This window comes from Somniosus microcephalus, chromosome 5 (genome assembly GCF_052327205.1).
Source record: "Somniosus microcephalus isolate GS21.2 chromosome 5, FLI_Smic_1.0, whole genome shotgun sequence".
NCBI classification, from domain to species: Eukaryota; Metazoa; Chordata; class Chondrichthyes; order Squaliformes; family Somniosidae; genus Somniosus; species Somniosus microcephalus.
The window spans coordinates 181606546-181627100 of NC_140991.1; the positions used below are offsets into that span (position 1 = coordinate 181606546).

The window sequence follows — 20555 nt, forward strand, 5'->3', positions numbered from 1 at the left end:
AAACCTGTTCCATCTCCAACTTTTTCCAGTTCTGACGAAGGGTCATCGACCTGAAACGTTAACTCTGTTTCTCTCTCCACAGATGCTGCCTGACCTGCTATTTCCACCATTTTCTGTTTTTATTTCAGATTTCCAGCATCCGCAGCATTTTGCTTTTACACTATTGCTTGCCCTGTTTACACAGATCCCCTGTAGAGGGTGCTATGCTGTTTTGACTCTCTAATTACCACAAATCGCAGGTAAAATTCCACAAAGTCTGGGCGAGTATAAGGGCGAATGAACCGCTTGGGGGGGGAGTATTATGGTCTAGAAGAGGAGTTGCTATTTGTCTTGATTACAGTGACAGAGTTTACATCATTGCAACAGATATTTGGCCTGGAATAAGGGCACATATTTCAGTCTTTTTTCTAAGACTGTCGTTTTCTTTCCTTTTTAAAAGAGCCTCCTCACACTTGCTTACAGGTAGCGTCTCCCTTTTTCACAGTAATACTGTTTGGGGAAAGAATTTTCATTCGTGTGCCTCTTCATATTGTATAAATTGCCTAATCAGCTGTCTAAAATGAAATAACAACACAAAATACTGGAAAAACTCATCAGGCCAGGCAACATCCGTGGAGAGAAATTAGAGTCAACGTTTCGAGTGAACCCTTTATTAAAATAAAATGTTCAATACTCACAAATTCCTCCTCCCCACCCCCATTCTGTTATTGTAGGTGTCGTCCCCTACATGTATTTTTAAGAAAGCCTATGCCTATTTTTTTTTTTTGGTTGGGGCGGGGAGTTAAAGCTTCGCTTACTGCCAGGCTGTTGTTATTCTGCACAGTCCAATCTGAACTACGGCTGGCGGTATAAAGAAGACTCTTCGCTGTCAGGAGATGAAGGTAGTCGGCAGTGTCCTGCTCCACTCGTGTCCTTCACTGCTTCTACACTGGTCGCAGGAAGTATAACCATGAACTCGACAGGTTTTCAGGACAAGAAGAATCAGTCAGGGCGGGCCAGAGATATCCCACTGATAAGATGATTGAAGATGATTTCACAGATTGGTCCCATGACTTTGACGTCGTGCTCCCTATTTTCGCATTCTGAGGGGGAAGAGTTTCTGGACTCTTGTAAACTTTCGACATGTCGCTCTGCTTGTGTTGTTGTCCCTGCCACCCGCCGGATCCCGAAAGTGAAGGAGAGGTTGGTGTACGCTTTAAAAAAAAAACTTTCTTTTCAATTTAATGAACGGAGGAGGGAATAGAAAAAAATAATAATGGTAGAAGTCGGGTTTGCTTTTGCATTCTCCCCGCAGTAAACTTCACACAGACAACTACTCCTCAATAGGGATCAGAATGATGGAAGAAATCTTTCTCTCCCACCGCACTGAGATAACTCTTGACTTTTAAATTCGTATTTCACGGGTGTAGAAAGTGGACGTTGTGATGTCTGGCCTCAGAATTGGTGCAAATCGCAGCTTTCTATTGAACATCCCTTCGCGACAGCATAAATTCTGACTCCTTTCAAGGTTTGGTTTACCCTCTTTCTGTTTGAAAGTTTTGTGTACAGTCAAATTCAGCTTAAAGTTGTTTATTAATGCGGATTTAACCATCTGTTTGATGGTTTAAGATTGTTAGCACAAGATTGCCTCCGATCGCAGGCGCATTTTGTTTGTCAGCCGAAAATGGTGCCAAAGGATCTGGTAGCTCCAATGACCTTTTTAATGTTCAGTCTTCTGATTGGGTATAAGAAAAAACCCTAGCCTTTGCAACTGGTTTTCTGCCCAGCATTTTATTTATTTGGGTCCCAACAGGTCATTGGTGTCCGAAGCATGGTGGGAAGTAAGAGATAAAAGTATAAAATGAACAGTATTGGTTAAAATTAAAATAGTAAATATGGAATACACAAGGAAGGGAGAGAAGAAATGAAAACTTTATTTTAATTTATATTGTAATGTGCGAGTGGCTCTCCCATGGTGTTGTGCAAGGGAAATCAAGGTCTGTACAGTTTTGAGAAGTTTTACTTCCATGTTCCCAAAACAATACACCATAAAACAGTGGACCACAGAAGCTGCTACAATAACAAGAGATTTAAAAATAGAATAAACTAAGAAATTATTAAAACAAAATGTGTAATTGTTTTTTGACAGCATATAATTACAAACCCAAGAAACCAACATTAAGCACACACACCACAACTTACTGAGGACAACAGATACTGGTGAACATTACTGCACAGCTAAGCTGGCTCCAGTTTTACCAATAAAATGATCAAGCAGTGGATACCAGCAAGTTAATAAATAAAGACAACAACAACAAGTAGTGAATTTAAAAATGAATGGAGCTGTAAGTTAAGAAGTGGGCAGCAGCAAATTAATAAATTCATAGACCAGCAGTCACACCAACATATCAACAAAAAAAAATGGAACAGAGGGTAGCTATTAATCACTAAGTTCACAGAGCAGTGGGCACACTGACCAATAAATTAGTTTAACAGTAGGTGTCGTGTATTGATTGCGAGTTTGACACCAGTCAATATGTTAATGTAATGTGCGAGTTTAACACCAGTTAATACGGTAATGTAATGTGCATTGCATTATGGGAATTACCCGGGAAAGCTGCAGTCAGCCATTTTACCAATAAAGTAAAGATCACAGTTAGAAGCCTGTCTGCCTGACTGATTTAATTTGACGTATCTACATGCTTGATTGAACGTATTAAAGCATAGATGCAACAAATGAAGAATAAATACAGGCAGGAGTAAGTCAATAGAGTAGCAGACATACTAACAAATCAATTATTGAATGGAGCAACGGACACCAGTGAATTAATACCTGCTTCCTACCTTTGCTACTGCTGCTAATTGACTTTTGTTGGTTTTACCACATTTATTTTTCAAAATGGTATCAACAATTATATATTTGCTGACTGAAAAGGTAGTACCCCTGTATTAAGATAAAATTTGTGGCCATCCTGGTTTGGAAGAGCAGGAGGATGGTCTGCAGGTTTGGTTGCAGGTTAGGATCTTGATATACAGCAGAACTGAGATGGAGGTTCTGAAGTTTGATACCATTGTGGTGAGGCTGCTGCGGTTTGGCTCCTTTGGTCTGGCATCATTGTGGAGGAGGAACCTGATGTTTGGCAGAGCTGGGGTGTAATGTGAGCTTTAGCTTACTGGTGGATTCCAGGGCCGGGAATTTCCTTCGAGCTGCACCCACTCCACGACCATAACTTCGCTGGAAATCTGGTGGAAACCCCATGTAACGCACATAAATAGCGTACACTGGGTATCCATTGCACTTCTGGCAAGGTTACAGCAGCGGAGTGGGAGTACCTCTGAGGAAATTCCTGGCTTTGGTGTCTGTTAGTAGCGAGGAGCAAGGGCCTGATAGCACTGTTGGAGTGGGAACAGGAATCCTGTGTCCGGCAGCATTGATTTGTGACTTTCTAAAAGATCGCTGCAAACATTGAATTTGGTGTTTTGTAGGAACACAGGAATTGCTTGATGATAAAAGACCAAGGTCTATCTAGTTCACCTTCTGCCATCCAGGTAGTCGCATGATACAATATTAATGGAGTTATTGATTAATCATGGCAACCACTAACCTTGGAAGAGAATTCCACAGCCTCATAACTCTCTGTATAAAGAAGCTTCTCCTGCCTTATGTTCTAAATCTCCTACAGTTAATCTTGTATCTATGGCCCCTCATTGTTAACCCCTCAACTGGAAACTGGATGGGACAGGGTAGATGGAAGCTGTCTTTCATAATTTTAAACAGTTCTACTATATTGCCCTTTACTGCATTGTTCTCATGGAAAAAAAGAACATTTTTTTTCAAGTTTGTTTTTCTGTATTTGTATTTCCTCATATCAGGCAGCATCCTGGTGAATTTGTATTGCACCCTTTCTAAAGCCTCAACATTCATCCAATAGTGTGAACCCCACTTGGGCTCATCATGACCTCTCGGTGTTTATATTCTATAGCTCCTGAGATAAAACCTAGAATTGTATTTGTATTTGGGTTTTTTTCACAGCCCTAGCGATCTGATGTATTGCCTTTAATGTTCTGTGAACTTTTCCCCCGATCCCTCTGCTCTTCCACAGCACCAAGCCAACTTCTGTTCAGTGTATAATTACTGCTGTTCATTTTACCAAAATGCATCACCTCACACTTATTGACATTGAATTCAATCTGCCACTTCTTTCTTATCTTGTCAATAACCCTTTTCAGCCTCCTTTGGTCTTCTAAACAATTAACGATACCTCCCATTTTAGTATCATTTGGAAACACCGCTCCCTCTCGGTCATTATCCAAATCATTGATATACACAGTGAACAGAATTGGCCTCCGAACCGAAACCTGTGGGACACCACTACCTACTTCCAACCACTCTGTGGGGGGGGGGGGGGAAACTGTCCTTAACTTCTACTCTGTTTTCTCCCTACTAACCAATTTTTTTTCCAGTTTGCTATCCTCCCCCAAATTCCATATCCTTTAATCTTCACTAGTAATCTCCTAATGTGATACTTTTCTAAAGGCCATGTAGACTACATCCACTGTATTTCCCCCATCAAACATGTCTGTTACCTCCTTAAAGACTTTGTTATGGTCTGTATAGCTCAATCATCTGTTTTGAAATCCGTGCTGGCTACTTCTAAGTATTTTCTCTCCAATTAGATACGTGGTCACTTTTTTGTGGACAGACAGAATGCCAGACTCACTATATTTTATGTCGGCGGTGCCACCTTTTCATGAGCGGTTAGACGTCTGCCATCTCAAGTGTATGTAAAAGATTCCATGACACTATCTAAAGAAGAGCAGGGATGTTGTCCCGGTGTCCTGGCCAATATTTACCCCTCAACCATCATCTAAAACAGACAATCTGGTCATTTATTTCGTAGCTGTTTGTGGGACCTTGCTGTGTGAAGATTGGCTGCCACGTTTCGTACATTGCAACAGTGACTACATTTCAGAAGCACTTTATTGGCTTTAAAGCACTTTGGGATGTCCTGAGTGTGGTAAACCACTGTTATAGTTATCACTGTATATTGTTCTCACTGTTCTCACTGTCACATCACTACACGAGGTCGCCTCTTGTCGCACTGTTATACCTGGGCTGACCACCTCCGACTCCGCCCATTACCTGCCCAGGTATAAAGGTAGCTGACTGGCTAGTATTCCTCCCTGTTGGATCGGATCACCCACGAGGGTGGGCTCTGTTATTTAGCCAATAAAAACCTTCAGTTACGTTCTTAACTCGTCGCCTTTTATTGGACTAATTGATAGGCATATCAATTTTATTGACTAAATTTTAAAGATGTCTGATAATGAACAGCAACAGCAAGGAGCTCACCCAGCAGCACAGCAACAGCAGCCTCCAGACAACGGGCCACACCAGCCGGCTTGGCTGCAAGCCTTGAAACCACCATACCTGGATCTAAACCCACAGGCACCAAACTCAGCCAACGACTTCAAACACTGGCTGGACTGCTTCGAATCGTACCTGGAGGAAGCCGTCGTCCCTCAGAGATCCAAACTAAGAGTCCTGAAAGCCCAAGCGAGCCCGAGAGTATATACACTCATCCAGGACATGACTACGTACGACGACGCCATCAACCTACTGAAACAGCAGTACCGGAGCCCGGTAAACTACATGTACACTAGGCATCTCTTAAGATCTCGCCAGCAACAGCCAGGAGAATCGATAGCTGAATTTTCACGAGCGCTGAGACAACTCGGCAGGAACTGTGACTTTAAAGCGGTGACGGCTACTGCGAACATGGAAGACAATGTCCGCGACGCCTTGGTGAGAGGCCTACGTTCCGACTACACACGGCAAAGACTGCTTGAAGCTAAGGACATAGACCTGGACAAGGCCGAAGCCCTCGCCCTCACCCTAGAGGCCACCCAGCAAGACCAGGAAGCGTTTGCCAGGTACTATTCGCGACCCTGGGACTCGGGCCCGACCCCCACCCCACCACCCTTCACAGCGCTGCCCCCGGGACCTACCTCAGCGTCTGCATCACGGATCCGACCGGGCCCGCTAGCCCCGGTACCGGCCCCGACATCAGGCAACCCCGATCGGGCCGCTGGCTGCTTCTTTTGCGGCCAGGAGAAGCATCCGAGGTCGCGCTGCCCAGCCAAAAACTCGACCTGCAAAACCTGCCTCAAGAAAGGCCACTTCTCCAAGGCCTGCAGAAGCAAATCCTCAGAAGCCAGCAGTGCCTCATGCGAACCCTGGGGGCGGCCATCTTTGTGCGGGGCAGCCGAAGCCTGCAGAGCCTCATGGGAAAACCAGGGGCGGCCATCTTTGTGCGGGGCAGCCGAAGCCTGCAGAGCCTCATGGGAAAACCAGGGGCGGCCATCTTTGTGCGGGGCAGCCGAAGCCTGCAGAGCCTCATGGGAACAGCAGGGGCGGCCATCTTTGTGCGGGGCAAACGATTTAAACAGAGCCTCATGTGAACTACGGGGGCCGCCATCTTCGCCGCCATCTTGTCATGACAACGACGCGCTCATCTACACCCTAGCTTCCGTGACCCTGGATCAAGCCCGCCCGCACCACCTGGCCAGCTCAATGATGGACATCAAAGTCAACGGCCACGCCACGACCTGCCTGTTCGACAGCGGAAGCACGGAGAGCTTCATCCACCCAGACACGGTGAGCCACTACTCCCTCCCCGTCCTGCCAACGCGCAGCCGCATCTCGATGGCATCGAGGTCGCACGCCACAGACATCAGCGGCTACTGTGTCGTGACATTGTCGGTTAAAGGGACAGAGTATAAAAATTTTAAACTCCTCGTACTCCCCCAGCTGTGCGCTGCCGTCATACTAGGGCTGGACTTCCAATCCCACCTCCAAAGTGTAACCCTAGCATACGGTGGACCCCTCCCCCCACTCACAGTCGACAACCAGCGAAAGTTAAACCGCCCACCGCGTAACACCTGCAGCCTATCCACCCTCAAGGTACCGCCACCTTCCCTGTTCGCTAACCTCACCCCCGACTGCAAACCTGTCGCTACTAAGAGCAGGCGGTACAGCGCTGGGGACAGAGCCTTCATTAGCTCTGAGGTGCAGCGACTCCTGAAAGAGGGCATTATTGAGGGGAGCAGCAGCCCCTGGCGTGCCCAGGTGGTGGTAGTCAAGACCGGCGACAAAAATCGCCTGGTTATCGACTACAGCCAGACCATAAACAGATACACCCAGCTGGACGCATACCCCCTCCCCCGCATATCGGACATGGTCAATGAGATTGCACAATACCGCGTATTCTCGACCATCGACCTCAAGTCGGCCTACCACCAACTCCCCATCAGCCCGGAGGACAGCCAGTACACCGCCTTCGAGGCGAATGGCCGCCTCTACCAATTCCTTAGGGTCCCCTTTGGTGTCACCAATGGGGTCTCGGTTTTCCAACGGGAGATGGACCGGATGGTTGACCAGAACGGACTACAGGCCACTTTCCCCTATCTCGATAACGTCACCATCTGCGGCCGCAACCGGCAGGACCATGACGTGAATCTGGAGAAATTCCTCCGTACGGCCCAACGGCTGAACCTCACCTACAATAAGGAGAAATGCGTGTTTAACACAGCGCGCCTTGCCATCCTTGGCTGTGTAGTAGAGAACGGAGTCATCGGCCCCGACCCCGAAAGAATGCGCCCCCTCATGGAGCTACCCCTCCCCCACTGTCCAAAAGCACTTAGGAGAACCCTGGGGCTTTTCGCCTACTATGCCCAATGGGTACCCAATTATGCGGACAAAGCCAGACCCCTCCTGAAAACCACATCCTTCCCCCTCACGGAAGAGGCGTGCGCGGCCTTCTCCCTCATTAAGGGAGACATAGCCAAGGCCACAATGCACGCAGTGGATGAGTCAATCCCCTTCCAAGTGGAGAGCGATGCATCCGACTTCGCCCTAGCCGCTACCCTTAACCAGGAGGGTAGGCCGGTAGCCTTCTTCTCAAGGACCCTACAGGGCCCCGAGACCCGACACTCGTCGGTCGAGAAGGAAGCCCAGGCAATTGTGGAGGCAGTACGGCGCTGGAGGCACTACTTGGCAGGCAAACGATTTACCCTCCTCACCGACCAACGCTCGGTTGCCTTCATGTTTAATAACAAGCTGAGGGGCAAGATCAAGAACGACAAAATCTTGAGGTGGAGAATCGAGCTTTCCACCTATGATTATGAGATCTTGTACCGGCCCGGTAAACTGAACGACCCCCCTGATGCTCTTTCACGCATTACATGCGCCAGCGCGCAAAGTGATAGACTTCAGACCCTCCACAATGACCTCTGCCACCCCGGAGTCACCAGACTCTACCATTTCATTAAGGCCCGCAACCTGCCATACTCCATCGAGGAGGTCAGGACCATGACCAGGAACTGCCAGATCTGTGCTGAGTGCAAACCGCACTTCTATAAGCCGGACAGAGCAAGCCTGATCAAGGCCACCCGCCCCTTCGAGCGTCTGAGCATCGACTTCAAGGGGCCCCTACCGTCATCCGACCGTAATGTGTACTTCCTCAACATCGTTGATGAGTACTCCCGTTTCCCCTTTGCCTTCCCCTGCCCAGACATGACCAGTAACACGGTCATTAAATGCCTGAACAAACTCTTCGCCTTGTTCGGGTTCCCGAACTATATACATAGTGACCGGGGCGCCTCCTTCATGAGCGAGGAACTCCGTCAGTTCCTATTGGAGAGGGGTATTGCAGCAAGCAGGACCACCAGCTACAACCCCCGAGGGAACGGCCAGGTGGAAAGAGAGAACGCGACGGTATGGAAGGCCACCCTCTTAGCCTTAAAGTCTAAAGGCCTCCCAACCTCCCGCTGGCAAGAGGTCCTCCCGATTGCGCTGCACTCCATCCGGTCACTACTTTGCACTGCCATTAACACCACCCCCCATGCTCGAATGTTTGTCTTCCCCAGGAAGTCGACTACGGGAACCACCCTACCAACCTGGCTGACCTCTCCGGGACCCGTCTTGCTGCGAAAGCACGTGAGGGCCCATAAAACGGACCCCCTGGTCGAGAAGGTGAACCTCCTGCACGCCAACCCCCAGTACGCCTATGTGGCTTACCCAGACGGACGGGAGGACACTGTCTCCTTACGAGACCTCGCACCCTCACCCCCCCCTCCCAACCCCCCGAGTCCAGCCGAGGTAGACGGCATGCCGGAACCCCACGAGCCTTTGCCGACTACGCAGACACCAGCTTTAACACCGGATAATGTAACACCGCCGCTGCGACGATCGGAGAGGCTAACGAAGCCTCCGGACAGACTGACATACCAGAGCTGGTAATACACTTCACCCCGCCGGACTCTAATCTAAACAAGGGGTGAATGTGGTAAACCACTGTTATAGTTATCACTGTATATTGTTCTCACTGTTCTCACTGTCACATCACTACACGAGGTCGCCTCTTGTCGCACTGTTATACCTGGGCTGACCACCTCCGACTCCGCCCATTACCTGCCCAGGTATAAAGGTAGCTGACTGGCTAGTATTCCTCCCTGTTGGATCGGATCACCCACGAGGGTGGGCTCTGTTATTTAGCCAATAAAAACCTTCAGTTACGTTCTTAACTCGTCGCCTTTTATTGGACTAATTGATAGGCATATCACTGAGGTCATGAAAGACACGTATATAAATGCGTATAAATTTCTTTCTGCGGGGGCTTGCCACCCACTCTGCTCCTGCACGGGTTCAAATTGGGGCTAATGATTTATGGAAACAAGCCTCTGTTTAGCATCACAAATCTGCTGTTTCTCCCATTTAAGTTTATAGTTTTGAGTTTAAGCAATATCATTCCAGACAGTTTAAGTTGGGTTTCAATTGAATTTTGCTTACTTTTGAATGGACTTCCTGTTGTGGATATAGAGTTGGTGAATCTGTGCAAAACAAGGGAAGACATTTTTTTTGCGCGCTCTATTTTTAAGCAAACAAATAAACACATGGTAGGAACAAATGATTTCGGAAAAAAGAGTTCCCGTCTCTGTTGGTGGCTCAGACCAGTGCATCTTGCTTCCACTATGTACCATGCATGTTGTATAAGCTAGTTTTATTAAATAAAATGTAATACTGGCAATCTAGAAATGCAATTGCTGGATATACAGTCTCTGATTGAAATCTGGATCTAGGTGTGTTCGCATGGCTTGAAAAGAAAGGTTGATTGCACGTTCTTTCCTGCAGCTGAAGGATGTAACTAGCTCTACCCTTTGGTGTGGTCAAGGCCTCACTAACCCCAATGATCTTTTGTGACTTATTAATGAAGAATAGTGGCTTCCAGAGATAGGCCAAATAGTAGTTCCTCATCAAAGGGCATATTGCATAGCTTTGTCGTTTGGTCTAGTACCACAACCTGGCATATAGCAAGTATCAAACCAATGACACGTCCATGGTATCACCAATTTACAGCTGATCTCATGAGTACCTTGAGAACCTGCAACAGTTGGTTTCCAAAGGCCAAGCCCCATTCTGCAGCAAGTAGAGTGGTCAGGTGTCCGCTCAAGAAGGGTAAACTAGGGTGACTTGCTTACCTATTATTTTCATTCCCCTACCCCTTCACAAGGAACCACCAGTCCCTTTGTTGGCATGGCTGAGATCATAAACTCCAAGGATTACAGACACAAACTCCAATCCCACTACAACACATTGCTACTCTGAACTGTGTGTCAGCTATGGCTCAGTGGTTAGCATTCTCACCTCTGATTCAGAAGGTTATGAGCTCAAGTCCCACTCCAGGGACTTGAGCACAAAAATCTAGGCTGACACTCCAGTGCAATGCTGCACTATCGAAGGTGCTGTCTTTCGAATGAGATATTAGACCGAGGCCCCGTCTGCGCTCTCAGGTGGACGTAAAAGATCCCATGGCACTTTTTCAAAGAAGAACAGGGGAGTTAGCCCCACTGTCCTGGCCAATATTTATCCTTCAATCCACATCAAACAGATTATCTGGTCATTATCACATTGCTGTTTGTGGGTGCTTGCTGTGTGCAAATTGGCTGCCGCATTTTCTACATTACAACAGTGACTACACTCAAAATACTTCATTGGCTGTAAAGCACTTTGAGACGTCCGGTGGTCGTGAAAGGTGCTGTATAAATGCAAGTTACTTCCTGCCTGCCTGTTATTGTCCAATTGGGGTGCATGCTGGTAATGTTTCACTGCAATGCTGCTTCTGGCCTGGAAGTGGTGCTCTTGCAACATAATACGTATGTATTTTGATTTAAAATCAAATATTTTTATTTCTGCAAATCAATTTCATACTTTCAAAATCATTTAATTTTGGTTATTTAAACAGCCTGGTAAAATATTAGTGTGCAAATTAGCTGAAGTTGGGCTTTTCTTTCAAAAAGTTGCTCTGCACAGGTACTTTATAAAAATTATCTTGCTATGCATATGTTGCAGTTTTACACTCTGAATTGTTCAGTCTGTTGATCATGATTCCACATTCAGAAAAGTTGTATAGCCGAGTATTATACCGAGTACAACTGACACAATTTCTTCTTTCGAAATTCAATGTTTTGGTTAAATTAGAAGAAAATATCTCTGATATTAAATGAGTATTTATTCTTTGCAGAGAGAGCCCCTGATGAGTCCACAGTCTGCACGACAATTGCGACGTCCAACAGAAGGTAAGATTTGTTAATACCTTGTTCATGTTACTCAGCCTTGTTTCTTTCCCATGCCCTCCCCTCGGTTACTAAACAATATGCATGATTATTTAGTAGACTACTCAACTGGCTGGGGTCACATTTCCATTCCCAGCTTTTCAATATTCTCTTTCTCTCCTCCCAAGTCTAAATAAATAGCAAAGGATATTTAATAACTTTCATAAGAACATAAGAAATAGGAGCAGGAGCAGGCCAATCGGCCCCTCGAGCCTGCTCCGCCATTTAATAAGATCATGGCTGATCTGATCCTAACCGCCAATCCACTATCACAGAACCATCTCCTGAATCTAACAGAATTAGACACACGAAACATGCAGTGGTTCAACTAGCACTTGAGCTCTCTGGACTGAGTGTATTCTTACAGGGAAAGATTGTGTACTCCATGTCAGGCAAACACAATCTTTACTTGCGTGAGTTTCTCAGCAATTTGGCTTGGAAACCTTTAAACATAATGGCCCTGATTTTGAATAATGGTGAGGCGATCAGTGCTCACCGTTATTAAGGAGTAAATCGGACAGCGGCATCTGCACATGCACAGTTAAACCGCTTGGTGGTGTTCCCATGCGCCTGCTGCCTTTATCCTTCTAGGTGGAAGAGGTTGCAGGTTTGGGAGGTGCTGCCGAAGAGGCCTTGGCGAGTTGCTGCGTTGCATCTTGTAGATGGTACACACTGCAGCCGCAGTGTGTCGGTGGTGGAGGGAGTGAATGATTGGGGTGCCGGTCAGGCGGGCTGCTTTGTCCTGGATGGTGTCGAGCTTCTTGTGTTGTTGGAGATGCACTCATCTGGGCAGGTGGAGAGTATTCCATCACACTCCTTACTTGTGCCTTGTGGAAAGGCTTTGGGGAGTCAGGAGGTGAGGCGCTCGCCGCAGAATATCTAGCCTCTGACCTGCTCTTGTTGCCGTAGCGTTTGTGTGGTTGGTCCAGTTAAGTTTCTGGTCAATGGTGGCCCCCAGGATGTTGATGGTGGGGGATTCAGCAATGGTAGTGCCGTTGAGTGTCGTGGGGAGGTGGTTAGACTCTCGCTTGTTGGAGATGGTCATTGCCCGGCACTTCTGTGGCGTGAATGTTACCTGCCACTTATCAGCCCAAGTCTGAACGTCGTCATTCACTGAATATATTTAAGAAGGAGATAGATAGATTTCTAGACACAAGGCATCAAGGGGTATGGGAAGAGAGCGGGAATATGTTATTGAGATAGAGGATCAGTCATGATCATATTGAATGGTGAAGCAGGCTCGAAGGGCCGAATGGCCTACTCCTGCTCCTATTTTTCTATGTTAAACTCAGAAATCTGGAAGTTGCTGTCCAATTTGCCCTGCTCCTCCGTGAACTTCGCTATACCAGTACCTCACCAAGAGACCCTACACTGAAATACATTTAAGGGCATGAAGTTGCTGTACTTGCCCACTAGTTACCCACTAAAATTACGGTGCCAGAGGAATGGAGGACTGCTAACATTGTACCGTTGTTTAAAAAGGGAGAAAGGGATAGGCTGAGTAATTACAGGACAGTCAGCCTAACCTCGGTGGTGGGCAAATTATTGAAAAAAATTCTGAGGGACGGTATTAATTGTCATTTAGAAAGGCACGGATTAATCAAGAACAGTCAGCATGGATTTGTTAAGGGAAGGTCACGTCTGACTAACTTGATTGAATTTTTTGAGGAGGTAACTAGGAGGTTTGATGAGGGCGGCACGTTTGATGTAATCTACATGGATTTTAGCAAGGCTTTTGACAAGGTCCCACATGGCAGACTGGTCACAAAAGTAAAAGCCCATGGGATCCAAGGGAAAGTGGTAAGTTGGATCCAAAATTAGCTCAGTGGCAGGAAGCAAAGTGTAATGGTCGAAGAGTGTTATTGTGACTGGAAGGCAGTTTTCAGTGGGGTTCCACAGGGCTCAGTACTAGGTCCTTTGCTTTTTGTGGTATATATCAATGATTTAGACTTCATTGTAGGGGGCATGATTTAAGAAGTTTGCAGAGGATACAAAAATTGGCCATGTGGTTGATAGTGAGGAAGATAGCTGTAGACTGCAGGAAGATATCAATGGACTGGCCAGGTGGGCAGAGAAGTGGCAAATGGAATTCAATCCAGAGAAGTGTGAGGTAATGCATTTGGTGAGGGCTAACAAGGCAAGGGAATACACAATAAGTGGTAGGATACTGAGAAGTGTAGAGGATCAGAGGGACCTTGGAGTGCATGTCCACAGATCCTTGAAGGTAGCAGGACAGGTAGATAAGGTGGTTAAGAAGGCATACGAGATACTTGCCTTTATTAGCCGAGGCATAGAATATAAGAGCAGGGAGGTTATGCTTGAACTGTATAAAACACTAGTTAGGCCACAGCTAGAGTACGGCGTACAGTTCTGGTCACCACATTACAGGAAATATGTGATTGCACTAGAGGAGATTTACAAGGATGTTGCCAGGATTGGAGAATTTTAGCTATGAGGAAAGATTGGATAGACTGGCGTTATTTTCTTTGGAACAGAGGAGGCTGAGGGGGGACTTGATTGAGGTGTCTAAAATAAGGGGCTTAGATAGAGTGAATGGGTAGGACCCATTTCCCTTAGAGACGTCAATAACCAGTGGACATAGATTTAAAGTAACTGGTAGAAGGATTGGAGGAGATTTGAGGACAATTTTTTTCACCCAGAGGGTGGTGGGGATCTGGAACTCACTGCCTGAAAGGGTGGTAGAGGCAGAAACCCTCATCACATTTAAAAAGTACTTGGATATGCACTTGAAGTGCTGCAACCTGCTATGGAGCAAGAGCTGGAAAGTGGGATTAGGCTGGGGAGCTCTTTTTTGGTCAGCACAGACACGATGGACCAAATGGCCTCCTTCTGTGCTGTAAATTTCTATGATTCTATGATAAACACACCATAAAAAGTTAGAGCTTGTCTATTCAGTTGTAAGTTCAATTTTTAAATGTGTGCTAAATATTAATTGCTGCCAAACAGCCTCTCTGGCACTGAATATTTACTTTTACAAGTGTGGAGTCTCATTCCTTCAGGTTTTAATTATCGTTGGAGATTTTTTTTTAATTAACATTTTACTTTTTCTTCCTATCTCCTCTCTCAATCCCATCTTTCTTTCCCTCACTTCCTTTTACTTTCTATACATGATTTTACATTGAATTAAATATTCTAATTTATACTTCCTGGTTTAGATGCTGCGTGTCTGAGAAGATTCTTCAATCTGATTGGTTGAAGAGCCACGCTGTTGCTTGTCCAGTTCACACATGTCATAGATCCCCTGTAGAGGGCACCACGCTGAAAGGGATCTCCAGTAACCATAAGTTGACCCGTAAAAGCCCACAAAGTCTGTAGGCAGTTGTAAGAGTAATGAACACGAGTGCCGTTCCTTCGCCACTGACTGCAAAATCCAGGCCTTTGGGTTTTTCTGCAAATCACACACACTGACCAAAAAATACCCTTTGTTTTAGTTGAAACTAGGCAATACCATGATCCACAATCATTATACATATCTATCCAATAAGAGAATGAAAGAATTTTCGATGGTCTTCAATTCTTTCAATGTACATAAATATCTTGAAAACAGCTTGACAGTTTGAATAGGAATTTTCCACATTGTAGGCTGAAATGTTCTGACATTGATCCATCATTTTTAAAAATACAAACAAACCAAAAAAAACTGAATCAACACCAAAATGAAATATATAATACTGCTCAATGATTCTCATCTAATGATGAGAATGTACATGTGTTACAGTCTTATAATTTTAAGAAGATTTACAATATGGAGACAATCTGCTAATCATAACTTGCTGAAGATATGGTGTTTTTTGCTACACAAATAGCAAGCATTTCATGAAGACAAACCGAAGTACTATACAAGCGTATACACCGGCCTGACTACCTTCCAAGTGACTGGACTCTTCCAGAATGCTCCTGGTGCCTTGGGGCTAGACTGCAACTTTCTTCTCTATTTTTATTCTTTCCATTCCAAACCATTAACTGTTTACTTTTGAAGCAGGAAGCTGACTTTGGAGTTATTTGAAGCACCTTGGGATGCTTTGTTATGCTAAAGGACTATATATATGCAAATTGTTGTCGTAAGTTAGCATTTCACCTGTTGTGTTTTATTGTCTCTGCCAACTTGCTCCATCCAAGTATAGCATAAAATAGTTTCTACCTTGTGCTCTTGTGACCGAGGTAGCATAAATACCACTGAATGTCAGTGTTAAATATTGAGGTAAGACATCCGAATGAGTTTAAATATGGTTATGAATGTAATAGAATATTAATGTTTTACTCTTTATATTACAGTAGAATATCTGGGAAATACTGTCACTGGTGCTGGACCCTAAAACATTTCTGCAGTTCTGTCATTTTTGAAAATTAGAATTCTTGATTTTTGTACAAAGATTTTGTTTTGTATAAATCGAGTAATTAAAAAAAATTGCTTCACAGTTATGGCTATGAAGGATGGGAGAATTGCTGCAAAGCTTGTAAACGTGGCTGATCTTGATCAGTGTTTTGCCGATATTGTGGATACATTTAATCATCAACAAGAGAATTACATAACTCTGTGCGAGTCCACAAGACTGTTGAAAGAATGCTGTCAATGCAACACGCTCACAGATTGTTTTCAGAGACTCCAACATGAACACAGTAAGTACTTGGCGGAGTGGGCGAGGGGAGAGGAGGGGGTGGGGGGGGGAAGAAGAGGTGGACAGGGGGAATCTGTCTGCTACCACCGACATTCCTAGGATTTCTTAGATTGGCTGTAAGCATGAAAATTTCTTAATATCTGGTTTTGTGAGGGATTCATATCCAGCTTATAATTAAAAATATGTTCTAAACTTCAGACTATAATTTGAAATATATATTTACTGTATATTGTCTTGTATAGAATATGTATTTTCTCTTTACAGATGCTGAAGGACCTGCTGTATAAATGCAGCATTTTCTGTTTTTATTTCAAATTTCCAGCATTTGCAGTTTGTTTCTTTTGATGTATAAAAATGATGACATTAGCTACTTCTATGTTTGTTCTGTTGGGTCCATAGCATTTGACACTCGAGACTGAATGGGCAAACTTGTTTTCCTTATTTTTTGCTTAATTTTTCTGCCCACCAAGATGAGGGATTTCGGGTGGACCACTGGTATCCAATATCGGGTACTTGGGTCAGACGAGGAATAAAACTTTTTAAAAATAAATTTCAGTGATGTGTTTTAATCATTTTGTTGGGCTGAATCTGAACACTGGTTCCAGAGATGAAAGCATAATGTACTGTACTAACTTACTGCCACACCCAATTCCAAGGTAGGTTAGTGCAGTTTAAAAGATTTAGAGTACCACTTTGGGAGCATGTGGTGAGCTCAACATTTCACCAGAGTCCCTGAATACAAATCTGTAAAATTTTAGCAACTTAATGGGGTAGAAATTGGATCTCTGCAACCATTTTTGTGGGTATAAAACTGGTGTAATGAGGGCCAATTTCTGGGACCAACGTCCTGTGGCCCAAAGATGCCTGAAAGACACCCATACCGAAATTGGGTCAGACGATTTTTTAGGTGTCCCTGGCGACTGCCAGAAATGGGCATTGGGCAACTTGTATATGTAAATGAGGCCTAATGCCTGCTTTAGGACCCCACTGCAAAATTGAGCAGCTCGGAGCACAGGCATTGGGCCTGCTCTGCTCTGGAGAGGAGGTGGGTGGCTATGTTAATAAAGGAAGGAATCACTATAATACAGAGAAATGATATTGGGTCAAAGGAGCAGGATAGTGAAACAGTTTGGGTGGAGATAAGGAATAATAAGGGGAAAAAAACACTAGTGGGTGTAGTCTATAGGCTTCCGAACAGTTGCAATTCTGTTGGACGGAGTATTAATCAGGAAATAGTTGAGGCTTGTAACAAGGGAACAGCTATAATTATGGGGGATTTTAATTATCATATTAACTGGACAAATCAAATTGGGCAGGGCTGCCTTGAGGATGAGTTCATTGAGGGTATTAGGGATGGGTTTCTTGAGCAGTATGTAACTGAACCGACCAGGGGGCAAGCAACCTTAGATTTGGTCCTGTGTAATGAGACAGGATTAATTAAAAATGTCCTAGTAAAGGATCCCCTTGGAATGAGTGACCATAACATGGTTGAGTTCCATATTCAATTAGAGGGTGAGTAGGTTGGATCTCAAACAAGCGTGCTGAGCTTGAATAAAGGAAACTATGAAGGTATGAGAGCGGAATTGAGTAGAGTGGACTGGGAAAATAGATTAAAGGGTAAGACGGTACATGATCAGTGGTGTACATTTAAGGAGTTATTTTACAACTTCCAAAAAATATATATTCCACTGAGGGAAAAAAGGGTATAAAAGAAAAGATAGCCATCCGTGGCTAAGTAAAGTAATTAAGGATAGTATCCGACTAAAAACAAGGGCATATAAGGTAGCCAAATCTAGTGGGAGGATGGAAGATTGGGAAGTCTTTAAAAGACAGCAAAAAATAACTAAAAGATTGATTAAGAAAGGGAAGATAGATTATGAAAGTAAATTAGCAAAAAATATAAAAACAGACAGTAAAAGTTTCTATAGTTATATAAAAAGAAAAAGGGTGGCTAAAGTAAATGTTGGTCCCTTAGAGGATGAGACCGGGAAATTAATGGTGGGAAACATGGAGATGGCAAAAACACTGAACAATTATTTTGTATCAGTCTTTACAGTAGAGGACACTAAGAATATCCCAACACTGGACAAACAGGGGGCTCTTTGGGGGGGGGGGGGGGGGAGGAACTAAATACGATTAAAATCACTAAGGAAGTGGTACTTGGTAAAATAATGGGACTCAAGGCGGATAAATCCCCTGGACCTGATGGCTTGCATCCTAGGGTCTTGAGGGAAGTAGCGGTAGGGATTGTGGATGCATTGGTAATAATTTTCCAAAACTCACTGGACTCAGCAAAGGTCCCAGCAGATTGGAAAACTGCTAATGTAACACCCTTATTTAAAAAGGGTAGTAGGCAGAAGGCTGGAAACTATAGACCTGTTAGCCTAACATCTGTGGTTGGTAAAATGTTAGAGTCCATTATTAAGGAGACAGTAACGGGACATTTGGATAAACATAATTTAATAGGACAAACTCAGCATGGTTTCATGAAGGGGAAGTCATGTTTGACAAATTTGCTGGAGTTTTTTGAGGAAGTAGCATACAGGGTGGATAAAGGGGAACCAGTGGACGTAGTGTATTTAGACTTCCAAAAGGCATTTGACAAGGTGCCAGACAAAAGATTATTGCTCAAGATAAAAAATCACGGGATTGGGGGTAATATTCTGGCATGGGTGGAGGATTGGCTCTCGAACAGAAAGCAGAGTTGGGATAAATGGTTCGTTCTCAGATTGGCAACCAGTAACTAGTGGTGTTCCGCAGGGGTCAGTGCTGGGTCCCCAACTCTTTACAATCTATATTAACGATTTGGAGGAGGGGACCGAGTGTAACATATCAAAGTTTGCAGATGATACAAAGATGGGACAGAAAGTAGTGAGTGAGGAGGACATAAAAAACCTGCAAAGGGACATAGACAGGCTAAGTAAGTGGGCAGAGATTTGGCAGATGGAATACAATACTGGAAAGTGTGAGGTTATGCACTTTGGCAGGAAAAATCATAGAGCAAGTTATTATCTTAATGGCAAGAAACTGGAAAGTACTGAAGTACAAAGGGATCTGGGGGTCCTGGTGCACAAAACTCAAAAAGTTAGTATGCAGGTGCAGCAAGTGATCAAGAAGGCCAATGGAATGTTGGCTTTCATTGCAAGGGGGATGGAATATAAAAACAGGGAGGTATTGCTGCAGTTGTACAAGGTATTGGTGAGACCACACCTGGAATACTGCATACAGTTTTGGTGTCCATACTTAAGAAAGGACATACTTGCTCTCGAGTCAGTACAAAGAAGGTTCACTCGGTTAATCCCGGGGATGAGGGGGTGGTCATATGAGGAGAGGTTGAGTAGATTGGGACTCTACTCATTGGAGTTCAGAAGAATGAGAGGCGATCTTATTGAAACATATAAGATTGTGAAGGGGCTTGATCGGGTGGATGCGGTGAGGATGTTCCCAATGATGGGTGAAACTAGAACTAGGGGGCATAATCTTAAAATAAGGGGCTGCTATTTCAAAACTGAGATGAGGAGAAACTTCTTCACTCAGAGGGTGGTAGGTTTGTGGAATTTGCTGTCCCAGAAAGCTGTGGAAGCTACATCATTAAATAAATTTAAAACAGAAATAGATAGTTTCCTAGAAGTAAAGGGAATTAAGGGTTACGGGGAGCGGGCAGGAAATTGGACATGAGTCTAGGTTCGGAATGGTCATGGCTCTGTGGGTAGTGGAGTGGGCCCAGGGGCCGTGTAGCCTGGTTCTGCTCCTACTGTGTTCTAATTCTGTGTTAGATTTCAGGAGATGGTTTTATTCCTGTTCCTGGCTGGGGTGGAGATCGCCTTTACAGAAGGTAAGTACTGTAGAAAATATAGGGACAGAGTGATCTCCTGGAAGAATTTCGATCGCCTCGATGGGTCAGAGAGGAATTTCCCAGATTTTTTTCTCCCAAATTGGCCATTGGGTCTTTATCTGGTTTTTCGCCTCTCCCGGGAGATCACATGGGTTCGGGTGGATGGAGAGTGATAGAAGATTTGAGGTTAGGATCAGATCAGCCATGATCTTATTGAATGGTGGAGCAGGCTCGAGGGGCCGATTGGCCTACTCCTGCTCCTATTTCTTATGTTCTTATGATTCTTCTGTGGCAGCTGTAGTCAAAATCGATGTAGTCAAATGAGATAATGAGGAAAAAGAAACCCAGGCAAAGGCTTAAAGAAATTATCAGGGCATTAAATGATGGACTGAAGCATGAGTCTAGCCTATGTCAGCACTAGTATTTGT

General features: G+C 44.7%; 1 protein-coding gene across 1 annotated transcript in view; it reads left to right on the forward strand.

Annotated features, from left to right (window-relative positions):
• The first annotated feature begins 715 nt into the window (after positions 1-715).
• The window catches only part of LOC147117467 (uncharacterized), a 35760-nt gene continuing 15920 nt past the window's right edge, over positions 716-20555 (forward strand). Inside the window, exons 1-3 of the mRNA XM_085988463.1 lie at positions 716-1182; positions 11562-11616; positions 16093-16293. Coding sequence (XP_085844589.1) covers positions 1123-1182; positions 11562-11616; positions 16093-16293 — 316 coding nt within the window. The 5' untranslated portion in view covers positions 716-1122. The remainder of the gene's footprint in view (positions 1183-11561; positions 11617-16092; positions 16294-20555) is intronic.